Consider the following 18025-nt stretch of genomic DNA (forward strand, 5'->3'; position numbering starts at 1 on the left):
ATGTGCATAAGAAACCATTTGTATAGAAAACTATTTTAATGTATTTATTTTTTAACAGAATCAAACAAGATTACTAAAGACCAAAACACTTGCAGTACAAATTAAAATGTGGTATTTAATCTGTATTTTTTTTCCTGTAGTTTTCTAATTCATTACACATTAAAACCTGAGACAATTAATCTGCCTTCTATGTACACTTTTCTCTGTACATTACACTCTTTGCTTGTGAAATACATAGGAGACATTGTGGAGATTTAGTGGATTTTAGTTGTAGAAAGACAATCTTGAGGCATGGGGATGCAACCACAAATGAACAGCCACAACGAGGACGGTGAACAAGTGGGAGGAAGGGCAAATATCAACAATAAAAATTATACATAACCAAAAATATGGCCAATCTGCCATTTTATGAGACATTGTGAATTTGTTTGTTTTTCTTGATATATCACAAGGGGATGGAAAATGCAACAGTATTTATGAATTATTAAACAATGTCTGTTTGATCTTCTCAGTAGGACAATACTGTAATATATAATCTTTTAAAAAAGGCATTCATGACTCACTTGTTTTTATTTACGATGTTGTTCAAAATTATGGTCAAATGTTGCTTGCACCAAAGTCTTAAAATTTAATTTGGTATCACAATATTGTTAGCAATATTGTTTTTAATGTAAAACAATGTTGCCAACACACAGACTTTATATACTGTACATCCTACATTGGAGATTAATATCTGTTACATTATTAAAAAATATTTAAATAAGATTGTTTTATATTTAATTACATAACATTTTTACATCAGAACAGTTGACAAAAAAATTACATGTACATATATTTTATTAACATTTGGATATTTTATCAGTGCATTGGAGTGTGGAATACCAAGCATCAGCCAAGGAACAGGCCTCCTAGAGAAGTCGTAGGAGAAAAGTAAAATTCAAAATACTGGACTTTAAAAATTAGTATATTTCCATATTCAACAGTAGAAAAATGTGGCATATTGATTTTACTCGCTGCAGAGGCATTAAGCAGTAAAAAAACACTTCACCTGCAACTTCGATGCTGACTCCAGTTATATACCGGCTATCATCTGATGCCAAAAATGCACAAACATCAGCAACCTCTACAAAGACATACCAAGGACAAAAAAAGGACTTAAAAATTGAGTTTTATATTTTAATAAATAATTTGACAGGGCACAGATTACATTTTAGATTGATAAGGGGACTAACCTGTAGGCTTCCCCATCCTGCCCATCAGAATATATGGGGTGATCTATATAAAATATGAAATATGGATATAAATATTGTATTTAAGTATACTTCAAAATGAGCATTTGCAACTCCAGCTCTCTAACAGTTTAAATAAGATTCTCTGACTACCATGTGGTTCTAATGAAAACATTCCCTACAAAATGAAATGATTTAATAGTAATGACGACAATAATATTAAGCTTTTTTTTCAAGATTAATCAAGTACATCAATAAAGTAGGCCAATATTACTACAAATATTGATTAAATATAACATTTTTAAAGACACCCAATAAATTTAATAAAGGCCAGCAAGGGATTAAAACCCCTTTAGAGCATTCTTAATATGTAAAATCCTACTCCAGAAATTAGGAGCTATATAAGGAAAAGACCTACTACCAACTGAGTTGCACTATAAAGTTATCAAGTTATCAGTCATGGGCATGATACATTCCACCAACAGATTTTCATTTACATAAAGTTAAAACATCTAAAACCTTTTTCCCCCCACAGGTTGCTTCACACCACACTCACTCCCATTGTCCTATACAAGACCATACAAGCCATGTTTCCAAAGAAAATAAAGTGAATGGGAAGCACAATGAAAAACCACTTCAATCACCTCCAGTTTATTTATTCTATTCTCTTATTAAGGAAGCCTGTGGAGTTATAGCTACTAAGGACTAAACACAATTTAAGACTAATTAATGGCTGATCATTTGTTAATCTATATTTGCTAATCTAAAAAAATCATATTGCTTCAATATCTGTATTGTTTCTGTTGCTTTCTTTCAGTTAAATAGTTCTGGGAGTATCAGGAGCCTGATTATAGTTAATGACAGATTGTCTCCATGCTATTCTGAAGACTCATCTTCATTCACACTGTCAATAGAAGAGGGTAGTGTTGAAGACCATTAGAACTGTATATGTATGCAGACTGAGAAACACTGAGTCTGAGTCAAGTCTTTGTAATAGTTGAGTCAAAGTCAAGACAGAGATTGTCTTGACTCTGACTCAAGAAAAAAAAAATCTGCAGACACGAATTCTGGGCTAAGTCTAGACTGAGACTGCATGTGGGCAAGACCAAGACAAGAAAGATTTTTTTATAATATAAAATAAAAAGAAGACCCTAATATTAAGGAAACTAAATAAAGACGCTAATAAACAATATTACAGTCTATATTAAACATTGTATATAAAGTATAATATAGTCTCAATCCAATTGTATTGTAACTTTTTGAAGTAAATGACAAGGTTAAAACATTTCTCTCTCCCTACTTCTATAAAAGTAAAGAGTTCATACACTAATTTTTACTATTAAATATAAACAGTATATTAAAATGGTAAATGTGACAACAAATACCTGTTAAAATGCTGTGGCTTTTAAAATACTATGCCATCACAAAAGTAACAAACATCATTTATTTTCTAGAGCAGTGATGGCAGTTTGGAAGTTTGGTGATGGTTGAGGAAAGATTTGAAGTTTCCAGAGAAACAGAACATTTCGGACAGAGGTCCTTCATCATCTGTTCAAGCAAAGTGCTCTGTTCGAAATTTTCTGTTTCTCTTGAAACTCTGTGTGCTTTACTACAATTTCAATTTCTCTCTTTCTATACACACACATTCAAAGAAAATACCTGGTGAGTAACTGCATTGTAGTAAACTTTTTCTAAGATAAACTGGACATCCCATCAATAGTACACACTTGACCTTCTAAAAGTAGTATGGCTGGTGAAAAGACAAAGTTAACCTTACTTAATTACTATTAGTGATATTAGTATCACTATTAGTAATAAAATTTAATGAAGTAACCCACAAGTAAATACAAGTAACCTACCTACCTTTAGTTTAGCACAATTAATGGAATTCTTTCATATCGCTTAATATATTTAAGTTTACACAGCAGTAAATATGTGTTCAAATTTGGATTTAATATTCTTCTTAAACTTAAACAGTCTCTGACTTGTGTCTGTCTCAGTCGTTTTACCTCTTTTTTACTATTTATTAGTTAGATATCTACAGAAAAATTTTGTAACACATGGCATGACACACTTTTATATCATACCTTATTCATGACTTTCTCTGGCACTTTTTCTGTCATAGGTGTGGCAATGAACCCTGGTAAGACACAGTTGCAACGGATCCCATATCTGAAATATAATTTTTTTTTAAATCATAACTCTCACACTGGTAATGAACCCTAGAATGTGAATTTGAAAAGTCAATTTAGGAAACTTCATTCTAATAATACAGAACTTTAGTAAACTACCTACCTGCTCAATTCTTTTGCTGCAGTTCTAGTGAGCCCCTCCACTCCAGCTTTAGAGGCGGAATAGTTAATCTGGCCAATGTTCCCCACCTGGTGCCAAGCAAGTACAAAGAGAAATGAAGGCTATGTTAAATTACAATGAAAAAAAAAAATGTGTACAAAACAAATGTGTACAAAACTTCAGAAAGACAGAAAAACAGATGGAAATAAAGTTCAGATTTAAGGATCACTAATGCATAATATTTCTCTATCTACTACCAGTGGACAGCATGTTATGTACTGTCATAATGAATTGTGAATAAATGAAATATATGTATTTAAACTGTAGCTTCATATAAGCACTATGTATTATGCACTATGTATTACTGCTGTTTGGCCTATTGCTATATGTATAGTTGCTGTTTAGCCTGTGGGTTAAAAACAAAATTGCTTGCATGCATGTTTGTCTGTTTCTTAGTTTTTAACAGGTTAACTGACCTTGCCCACTATGCTACCCACAGTGATGATGGAGCCCTTAGTAGCACCAGCAGCAACAAGAGCCTTGGAGACTGCCTGAGTTAGAAGGAAAGTACCCTAAAAGAGAAAAGAGCATTTGATAAGAACTTGCACAATTACAGCTGGCTGAAATGCTCCCCAAAAGTTTGCTTTAACAGCTCATTAAAGTTCTGACAAAGCAGACAGCTGACAATCTTAAGCCTGACAAGGTTAGCATTCTAGTCATCTTTGCAAAAATGTGTAAATGCACTGGCATGAGGTAGTGAAAAAAGGTTTTTGGCCAAAATTTTGTTACAAAATGTACAGTGCAATTTTGCACAATTAACTTTTGTCATTTCTTTATATATATATATATATATATATATATATATATATATGTCTGCTATCTTGCTTGTATTGTCACAATTCCACCCTGTCTCCTCTTTTCCAGTTCTGTTTGTTGTCCTATCAGTCGTGCCATGTCCTGTTTACTTCTTAGCCATGCCTTGGTCTACACCCCGTCAATATCAATTATCCTAGTCATTACTGTCGTAATTTTCTCAAGTTGATTGTGCTTAGCTTGTTAACTTTTGTGTATCTATACTCCTCTGTTCCCTGTCAACATTGCAAGGATTTTTTTTACCATTCTGTATAAGTGAGTGCTGGTTTTGTCTGATTTCAGGTTTGTGTTTTTTCTTTGTAAAACCCATGTCTTGCTCCCTGTTTGTTAACTGAGCCATTTCACCATGTCTGGACACTGGATTGTGGGAACAACATTAACAAGTGTGTAAATGTTCACGACTGAAGCTTGCTTCATCTTTGCATTCATTACAATTGTATTTTTAGTTGTCATTTTTGTCATTTAAAAATTTAAAATGAATCAATGAATACCTTTAAGGTTTAAACTATATTTCATTTTATTTACTCATTTCTTAAAGATGATGTACCTGTTTTTCAAAGTTCATAATTTGAAGGTTACCATTTATTGCCATAAATGCAAAGAAAATCTCAACACAAGTACTCTGATGCTCCCTGAATTTAAATTGCTCATCCGCATGAACGTTTAATCAGTAACTATGTAACGTGTGTTGGCCCTAGTGCCGTAGGGCGAGGGGCAGGACGCACAGACTTCCTCGACAGGGACGAACATTTATTAACATAAACGACAGCAGCATTCACACGTATTACAAACGATCAACATGAAACGAATGACGTTAAACAAACACGATACACAAGAATATATCTAACATAAACACGTTACATTCAGACATTACGCCGACAATGACCAACAACACCGCACACCCTGACGTGAGGTTAAATACACACAGACAAAACGAAGTACAGGTGTGTGCAGGCGTGGCCACAAACGAGTCCTCCTACTCCTACTGTGGCTGGCCAAACCACGTGCCTCGCGGGAGGCGAGCGTTCCGTGCGTTCCGTGACAACTATTGGGATATATATGATTCAAAAGCAGTTTTTTTCTGTAACATATTAATTAATATTCATATTCTGTAACATATACATTTACATTAATCTTCTATAACATATTAATTAATATTTATATTCATTGTTTTTCGAGAATTAAGATTCACTATGCAGCATATCACTTCAACAAACTATTGCCAGAAAAATGTCACATGACAGAACCAGATGAAACATTTGTAACAAGATAATATAATTTATCACAATCTTGAAACAATAAGAGTTTGTTTAAATTTACATTATCACCCAAGCCTAATGTGAAGTGTGGGGTGAGTATGGTTGATGCATAAACTACTTACACCTTATTTGATATTGTGGGTTAACCTACTAGTGCTACACGAAGTGCAATCATTATCAAATTCAAAGTCAAATTTATTTATATAGCACTTTTTACAAAGCATCTTTACAAATGTCTGAGTCCGAGCCCTCATTGAGCAAGCCAAGGGTGACAGTGGCCAGTAAAATCTCCCATAGAGCATGAGGAAGAAACCTTGAGAGGAACCAAGACTCAAACAGGGGCCCATCCTCCTCTGGCCAACAAAAGACATTACAACAGTAACAATAAACTATAAGGAACAGAATAAGTAGTGAGAGAGAAAAAAATAAATAATAATTAAAATGAGAAAATAAGCACTCAATGTCTAGTCCTGATTTTCAGAAGTCCTAGTCTGGTCCCGACGATGTACATGGTGTACACATGTCCAAAACCAATCCCACACAAGAACATCCATCAAACATGGGGTGGAGCTGTGGTGGGCTACAGCAATCGACTTTATTATTATTCACTTTATTACTAGCTGGCATGGTTCAGAGAAAGACAGTTGTATTAAAATAAACACTGCCTCTTTTGTTTTGACTGTCTTTTTGTCTAAAAAAAAAAAAGTACATTCATGAGCAATGTTATTAAAGACCCCTGAACATTTTTCTAAAAACTGAACTATTTTAATTTTGATGCCATCAGCTAAGCAATGCACACACTTGAATTCAGGTTGGAATAACAAACATGGTTGGACAGTTATTAATTATAACCTTTTTTCATGACTACTTTAAACTGTCTTCATAAAATTAATATTAATATAACATTCAAAATATTACAATTATTGAAAAGTTTTTATATTGAAAGAATATGATGTACTTTAAAATCAAGCAAAGCATTCATAATGTAGTGCACCTTTTAAAGGGAATCTATTATGCTTTTCTTATTTTCCTCTTTTTTAGTGTTATATAACTTTTTGTGCATCCAAAATGTCTGCAAAGTACACAGAGTAACTATCAAGAATGAGTAACTCTCTCAAAGTAACCTACTTCTCAGCTAACTGAAATACCATGTTGAAATTTCTGTCATTTTCTTTGTTATAAGATAATACATCCAATATTGCCCACCTACCAGTAAACTACCAGCATGCCCTCACACAACACAAAGGCCAGAAAGGGATTGTTCAGTTTTGTAGTCATGTTGAGTGGTTTAAATAAATTTTTACCACTGCTTCAGGTATTTTAGTGTTTACCTGGCACTTCATAGAGGACTGCTTCAAAACTCATGTGCAGTTAAATTCTGCATTTTCACATAATTTACTCCTGAAAGACAGGGCATTTCCACTGTTGTGTGGCACAATGTAAAATCCAGGTTTACAACCATCAAGTATTATTATTGGTAAGATTTGGGATGTTTAAAGCAAACACGGTAGCTACTACAAGTGATTAAGTGTGGAGTTGCGGACTGTAACCAAGTTTTAGACCCAGTTTTACTAAAACTGTGTGGAAATATGGCTGTTTTTTTATGACAAGCTGTAATTTTATGGTCACAACTCACAGTAAGCTTCTGATAACCAGTTAGATAAGTTGCTTATGACCCCCAGTATCTTTACACATGGATTATGCTGCATTCTGCTTGCAAAGAACTGCATGTCTGTTCATAGGCAAACAGGTTAGAAAATACTGGAAAATACTGTGTTGATTTCTAACATTTCAAACACACTAAGTGGCAGTCTGCAGACTGCTAGACAGGGGTGGAACATGTACGGAAGGAATCACTGTTGGTTGATCAGTCAGAACAGAGTGGGCAAGCTGACCAATCAGATGGTAGATCAGTCAGACTAGAGTGGGTAAGATGACCAATCAGATCAGACTGGACTCATCTGGAGCTCTAACAGAATGTTTCAGACAGAGGGTGAGAGAGATGTACAGTATGAGAAAAATATTGTGGTTTTGGATCAGTAGTAAAGAGTACCCCCAAAAATACAATTCTAAACACTGAAAGTGAGTATAATAGGTTCTCTTTAACTCTGATTTGTTTGACCTGTTTCACCCAAATAGAAGCTAGAAAGCTAGCTTTAGCTATACAACCTCAAATTTTGCATGCAAAAAATGTACAACTTGTTTAATATTGAATCACCTGCAGAGACTGGGATCAGTGGAATGCTGCAGGTCCACCGACCTTATTTCAAAAGGTATGTTTGAAATATTAATGCCATTTTTAAATACTCAGGTCTGTATTTGTCTGTGTGTATTTGTCTGCAGCCACAGGTTAGGCCTCCTTAATATGAACTGTTCATGAAAATAATGTAATAACTTTAATACAGTTTGATATTCATTGTACTTTTACCTTTACTTTTATCTTAGCAAAGTACTTTGTATTTTGTTATGTCAGGTACAAAACCTCACTATTTTGGCACAACTAAAATTACATCAAGGGTATTTAGCTTGTCTATTCTTTCTCGAGTATGGAATTTGTCTTCTTTATCCACCACTACTTAACACATTACAACACACGTTACCTAATATAGATTTCATTTACAATTGCAGTTTATTTTCAGATTGATTTTCAAAATTTGTATTGTCCAGCCTGCCTTGACTAGAATTGCATTGCCAGATTTGTAGTGGAATGTAACTGAATTTAAAGCTTTGCAAAAATGGAGCAATCTGACATACATTAAAGTGTTTACTCTATTTTCCCTTCATATTGATGTCAACCCATCATCATTCTTGTTGAAAGAAACTGCATTGTTGGCACTGCATTACACATTGGAAATTACCTTAAGATTAACTTGAATGACCTTGTCAAAGTCCTCCTCCTGCATTGTCAGTATAAACCCATCTTGTGTAATGCCAGCAGCACTCACACACACAGAGGGTGGCTGGAAGTAATGACTCTGGAATTCCATAAATAAGTAATAAATTCATTATTTCCCTTTTTTATTTTGGTTAAAAAAAAAGTTTCTCCCAAGTTATTTACACCATTTCCCATTTAAGAGCTAGATCTCTCACATTTCACAGTAGCTAACAATTTAAGAGGGTGTTGGCTTTTACTTGCTACTTTACTTTTTACTTACTATGCCATTACTGGGATTTCAAGTAAAAGTTTAAAAAGAAAGTGCCACTGGACATACATTTCTGAAAATATTTGATGTAGAAATTCCAAAAATAATTAATTATGCACATCACCATAGTAAATTATTTGATTTCAGACCTGTATATTATTCAGTAGTCTCTCCACACTATCCTTTAATGATGCATCCACTCCCAGAACCATATGTTCCTGTCCTCTGTGGTCATGCGAAAGGAGTTCAAGTGTCTCATAGGCTGACTCTCTGTTGCAGTCAGCTACAACTACTGAAGCACCTTCTGAAGCAAACCTCTGGCATACAGCTCTTCCAATGCCACTGCCTCCTCCTGCAAAAACAGCAAACATTTTTTTCAAATAAAAAGAATAATATTTTGGGGTCCAACCCCAAAAATTGAAGTCTTTTCACTCATTAAAATGAATTTTAAACTTTTGGTAAAAGAAGAAGTAAATCAAAATAATCTGTGAGCATTCAATCTTAAGAAAAATATGGTGGAATCCATTTTAACAAGCTTTGAATATCCCATAAAAAATTGAATGACAACATAGACAACATTGTGCTTGAATTTACAGATTTACATGAACAAGAGCATTATTATTAGTGATTTGAATGTTCACTTTGATAGTGCCAAAGACCCTCTGAGATCAAGCCTTTTGTCATATGTTAGAATCAATTGGTTTCACCAAATGTAAAAGAGAACCCACACACTCTGGTGGCCATATGTTTGATTTAGTACTTTCATACAGTGTGGACATAGAGAACATAACCATACTACCCCAGTCTGATGCCAGCTCTGACCATTCCCTCAGTTCATTTGAACTACATATGAACCACAATATAGTAACCTCACCTCGCTACTACACCAGACTCACGATCATGTCAGCCACTGCATCTAGATTTATAGAGAATCTCCCAAAGTTATCATTTGTGACTGGGATACCCTCAAACTCCAGAGTTTGATCAAATGACTGAATGCTTAGAATCAGTATTTCACTGTACAGTCAATGATGTTACTCCACTTAAGAATTAAAAAAAAAATTGTACCATGGTACTTTTGCAATTTTTTACCAGAACAGTTATTAAATACAACGTAAATGGCGCCACACTAAACTTTGTAGTCTTCTAGTTCACATGGAAGGAGAGCCTTCTCAAGTATAGAAAGGTACTTATTACTTATCTCTCGACCCTAATAGAAAATAACAAAACCCCTACATTTCTATTTAGTACAATTGCACATCTAACTGCAACCAATGCTCAAACTACATCATCAAATAGTAGTAATGAGTTCGTGAATAATATAATAATAATAATAATAATAATACATTTAAATTATATAGCATCTTTCACAGACTCAAGGTCGCTTTACAATAACAATAAAGATGGAGAAAAAAAAGCTCCTATTGATTTATGACCCACCACGTCTGCTTACATCAAAAGTTACTTGCTCTTTACTAGTACCAAGAATAAGAAAATCTACCACAGAGGGCAGAGACTATAAAATTCCCACACTATGGAATAACTTTCCTGTAAATGTTCTCAGACTGTCTCAATATTTAAGGTTAGGCTGAAAGCCTATCTGTATGGTCAAGCATTTTATTAACTAATTCCCATCTTAGGTAAAAGTGTAGATTTGGAGGTCCATGGGCATTGAGAGTTATGGTAAACTGGGATGTTATAATGCTGTCACTTCATCTCTCTTTTGTCACTCAAGTTTGTTGACTGAGAAAGGCAGGAATGCTGATGTCATAAGGTGCCCTCTTGCCTGTGTTTCCTTCTGGGTCTATCCTTTTATCTGGCTCTATTCTTATAATTATCTATTCTCTCTTTCTGCCAAGGTACAGCTATCCCGACGTCATGTTGTTACTGAGCCTCAAGCCGTCTCAGCAGCTATGGCTCCTCCCACCACCCCCTAATGCACCCTGCTGTAGCACACCACAGCTCCACCTCTTACAAACTACTTCTCCATTGCCCTTGATGGACATTCTCTTGCAGGAGGGATTTCGAACAAATGCACACTGTCAAGACCAGACTAGGACTTGTAGAATACAGGAATAGACAGATTGCTTATTTTTTAATGTTTTTTTTCTTCACTCTATCATTACTTATTCTGCCCCTTATTGTTTATAATGTTGCTATTGTAGTATCCATTGTCGGCCAGAGGAAGATGGGGCCCCCCTTTGAGTCTTGCTTCCTCTCGAGGTTTCTTCCTCATGCTCTAACAAGTTTTTCCTTGCCACTGTCACCCTTGGCTTGCTCACTGGGGGCTTGGACTTGGACATTTGTAAAGCTGTTGTAAAAAGCCTTATATAAATAAATTTGACTTGACTTTGACTTTACATGAAATTTACTGGATTATAAACCAAAAACCCATAAGGATGACTGTAAGTGACTCCTTTTTTAAAACTTCAGTTCAGCAGAAAAGAAACAGTAACTATAAAACTGACCATCAAAAAATTCAGGATATTTATTTCCATATTGGCCTGACCATTTAGGGAATACAGCCCTTTTTCTATGTTCTATCACCATAAAAAAAATACTTCACTATAGACTTTTCTAAGAATATAGCAGATATTGTTGAGTAATAATTCCCCACAGAGCAATTATACTCTTACAAGTCAACTATTATCTGTGTTACGCCCTTGTCTAGGCTCCAGACTGAACCAGGAAGTGTGAGGAATACGGCTAGTCAATTGTGTAGTGTAAATGAAGACAGACTGCGAAAGAAAAAAATTGTTCAGTGATAGCCGGTGTATTGTAAAAAAGACAGTGTGACACTGGAATGTAATGTCAGGAGTGACCCAGGCCAAAATAACAAACCAACATACACTAGAAATAAAAAGATGCTAACTAAACCTACACAGACCAAAGAAAATACGCACACAACTACACTTACTCCCTAGGTGAAAAACAGAGACCAACCCCCCCCCCCCCCCCCCCCCCAACAAAATGGAAGTCATTCCACAATGAACACACAACAATGAAACAAAGTGAAATATGTACAAATATACAATAGCAAACTAACTAACTATAAGGGCAAAGACTAGTCTTTGGGGCCCCCCCTCCTTCCACTTATGAGTACAGTCTCAGAGTGCTGGATTTGGGATGAAATCCCCTGTGCATTGTGAGGAGTTTCCTTGTCTTGATGTCAGTGGCTTCTATCTCCTCCTTAGGCCATCTTAATATGCCAGCACGGTACTGGCAGGGCACAGGTGTTGATAGCTTTGATCCTGTTCTTCTCATTCAGCTGACTTCTCGGGACATGCCTTAGTCTTTGTAGCTATTTGGGTGTACCTGCTTTGCTTGTGGCCTCTTCATGGTTCCCATTCGCCTGTGGGATTCCTAGGTACTTGTAGCTGCCCTCAACATCTGTTTTATTACCTTCTGGTAGTGTGAGCCCCTCTTTTCTCACCAACCTTCTTCTCCTTATAACCATACAACCACACTTATCCAGTCTGAATGACATTCCAATATCACTGCTGTATATCCCAATGAGAGGGATTACAGAGTCAATGTTTCAAGTTTCAAGTCTGGTTTATTTGTCACATACATAGTCATACACAGTATAACTCGCAGTGAAATGTCTTGTTCACTTCTGGCATACAGCTTGATGTCATCCATGTACAGGAAGTGGCAAATAATTGCATCATTATCTGTATCTGTAGCCACTCTTGGTGATGATTTAATTCAGAGAGGTCAGGCCGATGAAGAACAACAGCGGTAAATCCTTGGTAAATCCCATACTTGATGGTGACTTGTGCTATTGGTTTAAAGTTGGCTTCGAGGGTCCTCTGCCACAGCCCCATCATCATGATGAAGGCTCTTAAGAGTCTTGTTGATGGCATACAGCCTCAAGCATTCCAGGATCCATGTGTGGGGCATTGAATCATAGGCTTTCTTTAATCAATCCAGGTGGTGCACAGGTTTGTCTATCTGGTCTTAAAGTCTTGAGTGTTTTATCCACCAGTAGCTGGTGCTTGGCTCCTCTGGTGTTCTTGCCAATGCCTTTTTGAGCCCCGCTAATGTATTGAGCCATGTGCCTATTTATCTTAGCCAAAAAGATGCCTGACAAGAGCTTCCATGTTGTGCAGAGGCAGGTTATCTGGTGCCTGCTAGCATCTTGGATCCTGCTATTACGTGCTGGATTATTAGTAATAGTAGTAGTTGGATGGTACTTCAATAGAATTGCCCTTTCGAGAGGCCCTTACTGGTTGCTTGTTGGTTTTAGTGATGGACACATTAGGAATTGCCTGTAGAGCTGCATTCACAAGTACCTTTCGGGTACTTCACATGGTCTTGGTATTCTGCTACAGCTTGGCAGCTTGGCCATGATTTTCAATCTCAGGTCAGCAGCTGTGGTTTTGAGCTTGGCACATGGCACTTTTACTTTTTTACTTAAGTAATAATTTAAATTAATTTTACTTCTACTTGAGTACTTATTATTTTGAAGTAGCACTTTTACTTGAGTACAGTATTTGTCTACATTACCCACCTCCGGCCTGCACTAATCAAATATACAGAACTGTAACTGTTAATCCAATTAAACAAATTATTAGTAGCTGAAATATTTCTGGAATAGTTCAGTAAAAATGTTGCTACTTTGCAAAAAGCCACAATGGGGCTATATGAAAATTGCTGGGTATATTTAATATTGTTGCTCAACCAAAAATGTATTTAATGCAATAACAAGTAGTAGTTGGACCTGTTCGACATAATAAAAGTATTCTGATTGAAAATGTGCTGCAAGATTCTGTGGAAACAGCCTACTTAGCCTAAGCAGAGCGGTGGAATCTTTGGAACAGCATATGCGCAGTATGGTCAAAGTTGTACTATTAATGAGTGAAAGTAGAAAGGAAATAGAAATATGTGTATAACAAATGTGTACAACTTATTTCTTAATGTAAAATGATAAGTTAGGGTTTCACACATACTGCTTCTGGAGGCTTCTCTGCATAAATGGTGCAAGGCACAGTGTAAGGAGCCAGAAGGTCAATCCAATTTAGTAGTTCATAATTATTGAGTTCAGTTGTTTGAAACAAACAGACTGCAGGTGTTTAACAGGTGTTTAAAATCAAGCACACAGCCATTCAATCTCCAAACACTGGCAACAGAATGGTTGCAGTGATTTTATATTTGGCAATGTCATAGGATGTCACCTTTTCAGTTTGTGACATTTCTGCTATTCTATATCTGCTCTGGTCAATTGTAATTGCCAATATTGTAAAATGGAAATATCTCGGTGCAACAGCTCAGTCACAAAGCAGTAGACCAGACAAACTCGCACAGCAGGACTGAGTAAAGCACATAAAAATTGCCCCACTTCTTTTTGCATCACTCACTAGAGTTCCAAACTGCCTCTGAAAGCACAATTGGCACAAGAACAGTGCACCAGGAGCTTAATGAATTGGATTTCCATGGCCAAGCAGCTGCACACAAGCTTAGGATCACTACATGCAATACCAGGAAACGCTACCTACCAGAATGCATAGAGCTATTGGTAATGTTTGGTGGAATAGAGATAATGATCTGTGGCTGGTATTTAGTGGTTGGGCTAGGCCCAATAGTTTCAGTCAAGAGTAAAGTTAATGCTAAATGTAAAAAAGACATTTTAGAGAATACACTTTCATCTTTGTGGAAACAGTATAAGGAAGAGCCTACAAAAGTTATTTATGTAAACTGTTCCTTCTGTATTTTACTCCCTAAAGATGGGTAGATATCTGTATTCTTGTTTCTCTTTTTGCTTAGAACATATTGTCTATCCAACAAGTACATTCCAAACAAAAGAAAACATTAGGAATGCAGGCTCATAAGCCAGGATTGCACTTTCAAAGAAATAAATAAATAAAAGGATCAGTCATTGTGTGAAAATATTGCTTAGACTCTGAGCACTGCAGTAGAAACAAGTAGAAAAAATGTGTATCACCAAATGCCCCTGGTATCACTCACTGCTGGCTAGATAGACTGAAAAATAGCTGGATAGCAAGCCAAATGCATTATATGTACTTACACATATATCTAAGTAAACGGCATAATGGTCAAGATAAAAGATAAATATGGTCAGTATGTAACTAGAAACACATCCAGATATTACAAATGCAGCCAATACACACAATTTTCTTATTGCTGTCTAGATAATGTTAGATACATTGATTTCTGAGTACCTTGATATAGCTAAGTGCAGAAAACATATTCATATATGTAAAAGATGTAATGGTTAATACTGCCAGTATTAATATAGTGACAAACACAGTATAACTTACGAGATTTAAAGTAAGATGGTCTCGCAAAAATAAAGCTGTAGGAACTTATTTGGTGTGATTTAATATAATGTGATGTCTGTTAACATTACTGAATCTCCTAGCAATTATATTTCTGCATTCATTCATTTTTTTCTGTTTTGCTATCAATTAATAATAACAGTAAAACTACTACTACAATGAATAATAATTAATAATAATAATATAATTAAAAACTGGTTTTCTATAAATGTTATTTTATCTTGTATTTTGTGTGTAGTTGTGTGTATATAAATGACTTCATTACTGTTGGAACAAATAAAAACTTCATAGCTCAGCCCTTCCACATGCTGGATATCACATTAATACTCCTCTACTCTTCAGATCTCCATATCAACACCCCTCTACTCATCAGATCTCCAAATTCTTTCACTCTCTCAGTTTGAGCTTGCTGAAGGAAAACATTGCTTTTTTGGTTGCAACATTTGTCATACTGTAATAATGCAACAATGTGGTGATGTCTTGGCATGACCTATGTTCATTATAGCCTTCTAAATCTTCTAAAGACTCTTATCCTATATAATTGAAGTATGAAACCTACATATCACTGAAATGCTAAAACTGAAATAAATTTAAACTGAATTTCAGGAAAATTGCAAATTAAGATGAATAAAGCAATGTAACCCATGAGAGAGGTTGTGCTCTCTAATGCTTTATTAAAAGATTATAAAAGCCCCAGCAGTTGTATTACTTTCAGAAAACAATGAATAAATATAATCCGGTGTTTAATTAATTATTTTATTATTCTATTATGAATAATAATCGCAATTTTAAAAAACTTACGCCAAGCAATGTAATTTGTTGGCAGTAGGCTATTTTAATAATAACATTTTAATACAGACGTTAACTGTTGTGTGCGCGTAAAAATGAAGTAATTTCACAGATCTGCCCTTCAGATTTAAGACAAGGAAATATGCTTGTAAATGACAAGGCAATATCCACGTCAAAAAACCAAGAACAAACAAACAACCAAAAAGCAATACCCATAAAATGACTTTATTTAAGATTGTTTTGACCCTCTAAAAACTTCACCTACAATATTACCAAGAGGAAACTACAATAAAGTTATTTTACAAATGCTTAGTAACAACTACGATTGTGCGACGGCCTTTTGTTGATACAGCACCAATTATTTCACGAGTGCTAGCTTAGATAGCATATGAGCTACCGCAACCTACTTAAAGGTTTAGATGTTTAGATGTTTTAACTAGCAATATCGTTCACATTTAAACGGCCAACATATAGTTTAGTTTATATGACAACATATATTCAGATGTTATCTCCCTGAACCGTTTAGCCTTTTACAAGATTTCAACAAGCTGTTAAAATACAAAGATGCTTTTCGAATAAACCTTTTTTTCGTGGAAAAAGTGTTTATTGTTTAAAAACCTTCATCTCCCAATCAGTATAACAAAAATGGGACGGTTAACAACTAACCTGACACAACCGCCAACCTTGATAGAAGTCGACAGGGCGCCGCCATGATTAGCTGCAAGCGTCTTGAAGTCCGCTAGATGGCGAAATACAGCAAAAATCTTTTAACATGCAGTATGCTCAGAATTCCACTTTTTTTGCATCAGCACCCTGACATTCATAGACAACAACCTAGTGTACGGTACAGTGAGCAAATTACTAACAGAAGATCTAAAAATGCAATAAGTGTTTTAAAGATGAGGGAGTTCAGAAAGATAATTAGGAGCAGTTTTTTTAATGTAAGAAAGATAATTTTATATTTCATATGGGAAGAGATTGGATCCAGCATGCAAAAACATTTAATAAAGAGCTGTTTTTCTTTGCTCTGGGTATTTGTCTTATATAGTGCATGCATTATGTTTAAACTACATGAGGTTTTTCATATCAGCTAGTATTGTGCATATAACAGAAGTCACAAGCATCACACTGGATTTGATTATCACTTTGTGATTAATACAGTTTCTGGGAATATTCTGCGCTCTTTTCCAAGGTAATGTATTTGATATTTTACTTTTCGTTGTATTTACATTGCAATGGGCGACCGATTAGTCAGACTGACTGGCTAGGTAGCTAGATATCCGTCGTTACCTAGCTAACAACTGCATCTGTATGTAGGCAAAATAAATTTCAACATATAAAGGGAATTAAAACATTCATTAGTAAAACTTTGAAACCTTTATAATCTTTATTATCTTGAATATATGCCTCAATATGGGGCATGCATTTCTCTCTCTCCCCCCACCCACCCAACTTACTGAAGTAAAGCCGTGGTACTCGGCGATCATCTTTAGGGATTTCACTAACCCTCCCACACTTGACAGCTTGTAGGAAAACATGAAATATAAAAAATAATTTTCAAATGTAACAGAAGGAACGTCGATTAATATAACAGAGTAAAAGTACATTTTGGATTTTGCATATATACTTGAGTAAGAGTATAAATTACCCTCTTATAAAACAACTCTTAGAAGTACAATCTGTCCCAAAAGGTACTTAATTATAATTATACCATCGTAAATATAGCACACTTCTACCCACCTCTGCCAATGGGCAACATGAATATTTAAAAACATTTTAAAGGTGGGGGGGCAAGAACTGATCCAAGGGGAACATCTTGAGTTATGGGAGAAATGAATGCCTTTTGTTTTCCTATGGAGACAGACTGTTTTCTATTGGAAAGTGTTATGGAAAGATGGATATGTGTGTATGTTGTATTGTGTCTGTGCATGTTCCAGGTTCACTGCCGGGATTTCCCCATTCGAGACTCCGCCCCACTCCTTGCTCGGCTTTCATGCCAGCCATATTTTAATGGCCCCTCTCAGGAGAGATAAGGAGGAACAGAGAAATAGAGCAGAAACTTGTGGTGTTTGAGCTGTGATTACTCTTGTGAGATTTTGATTTATATTGTGGCTTTGATACTCGTGTATGACCTTGTTTTC

At 35.5% G+C, this 18025-nt stretch overlaps 1 protein-coding gene across 2 annotated transcripts; it reads right to left on the bottom strand.

Moving 5' to 3' along the window:
* Nucleotides 1-30: 30 nt before the first annotated feature.
* hsd17b8 (hydroxysteroid (17-beta) dehydrogenase 8) lies at nt 31-16604 on the bottom strand. 2 transcript variants are annotated; one of them, XM_027032491.2, is made up of 9 exons: nt 16551-16604; nt 8946-9148; nt 8512-8628; nt 3998-4093; nt 3525-3610; nt 3317-3401; nt 1233-1275; nt 1049-1123; nt 31-908 (listed from the first exon to the last, which is right to left on the bottom strand). In XM_027032491.2, exons 1-9 carry the CDS (start codon nt 16594-16596, stop codon nt 889-891), a joined length of 771 nt encoding a protein of 256 aa, XP_026888292.1. In that variant the 5' UTR covers nt 16597-16604; the 3' UTR covers nt 31-888. The 2 variants fall into 2 exon arrangements, with proteins under 2 accessions (XP_026888292.1, XP_026888293.1); XM_027032492.2 differs by lacking the exon at nt 8512-8628.
* Nucleotides 16605-18025: the final 1421 nt, after the last annotated feature.

This window comes from Electrophorus electricus, chromosome 8 (genome assembly GCF_013358815.1).
Source record: "Electrophorus electricus isolate fEleEle1 chromosome 8, fEleEle1.pri, whole genome shotgun sequence".
Lineage (NCBI taxonomy): Eukaryota > Metazoa > Chordata > Actinopteri > Gymnotiformes > Gymnotidae > Electrophorus > Electrophorus electricus.

Excerpts from the sequence above, each read along its gene's own strand:
- hsd17b8 (XM_027032491.2), bottom strand. The coding sequence starts at position 16,596 with ATGGCGGCGCCCTGTCGACTTCTATCAAGGTTGGCGGTTGTGTCAG. Across the intron at positions 3,611-3,997 it reads TGGGTAGCATAGTGGGCAAG|GTGGGGAACATTGGCCAGAT; the intron begins GTCAGTTAACCT and ends GCTTGGCACCAG. Across the intron at positions 3,402-3,524 it reads GCAGCAAAAGAATTGAGCAG|ATATGGGATCCGTTGCAACT; the intron begins GTAGGTAGTTTA and ends ATTATATTTCAG.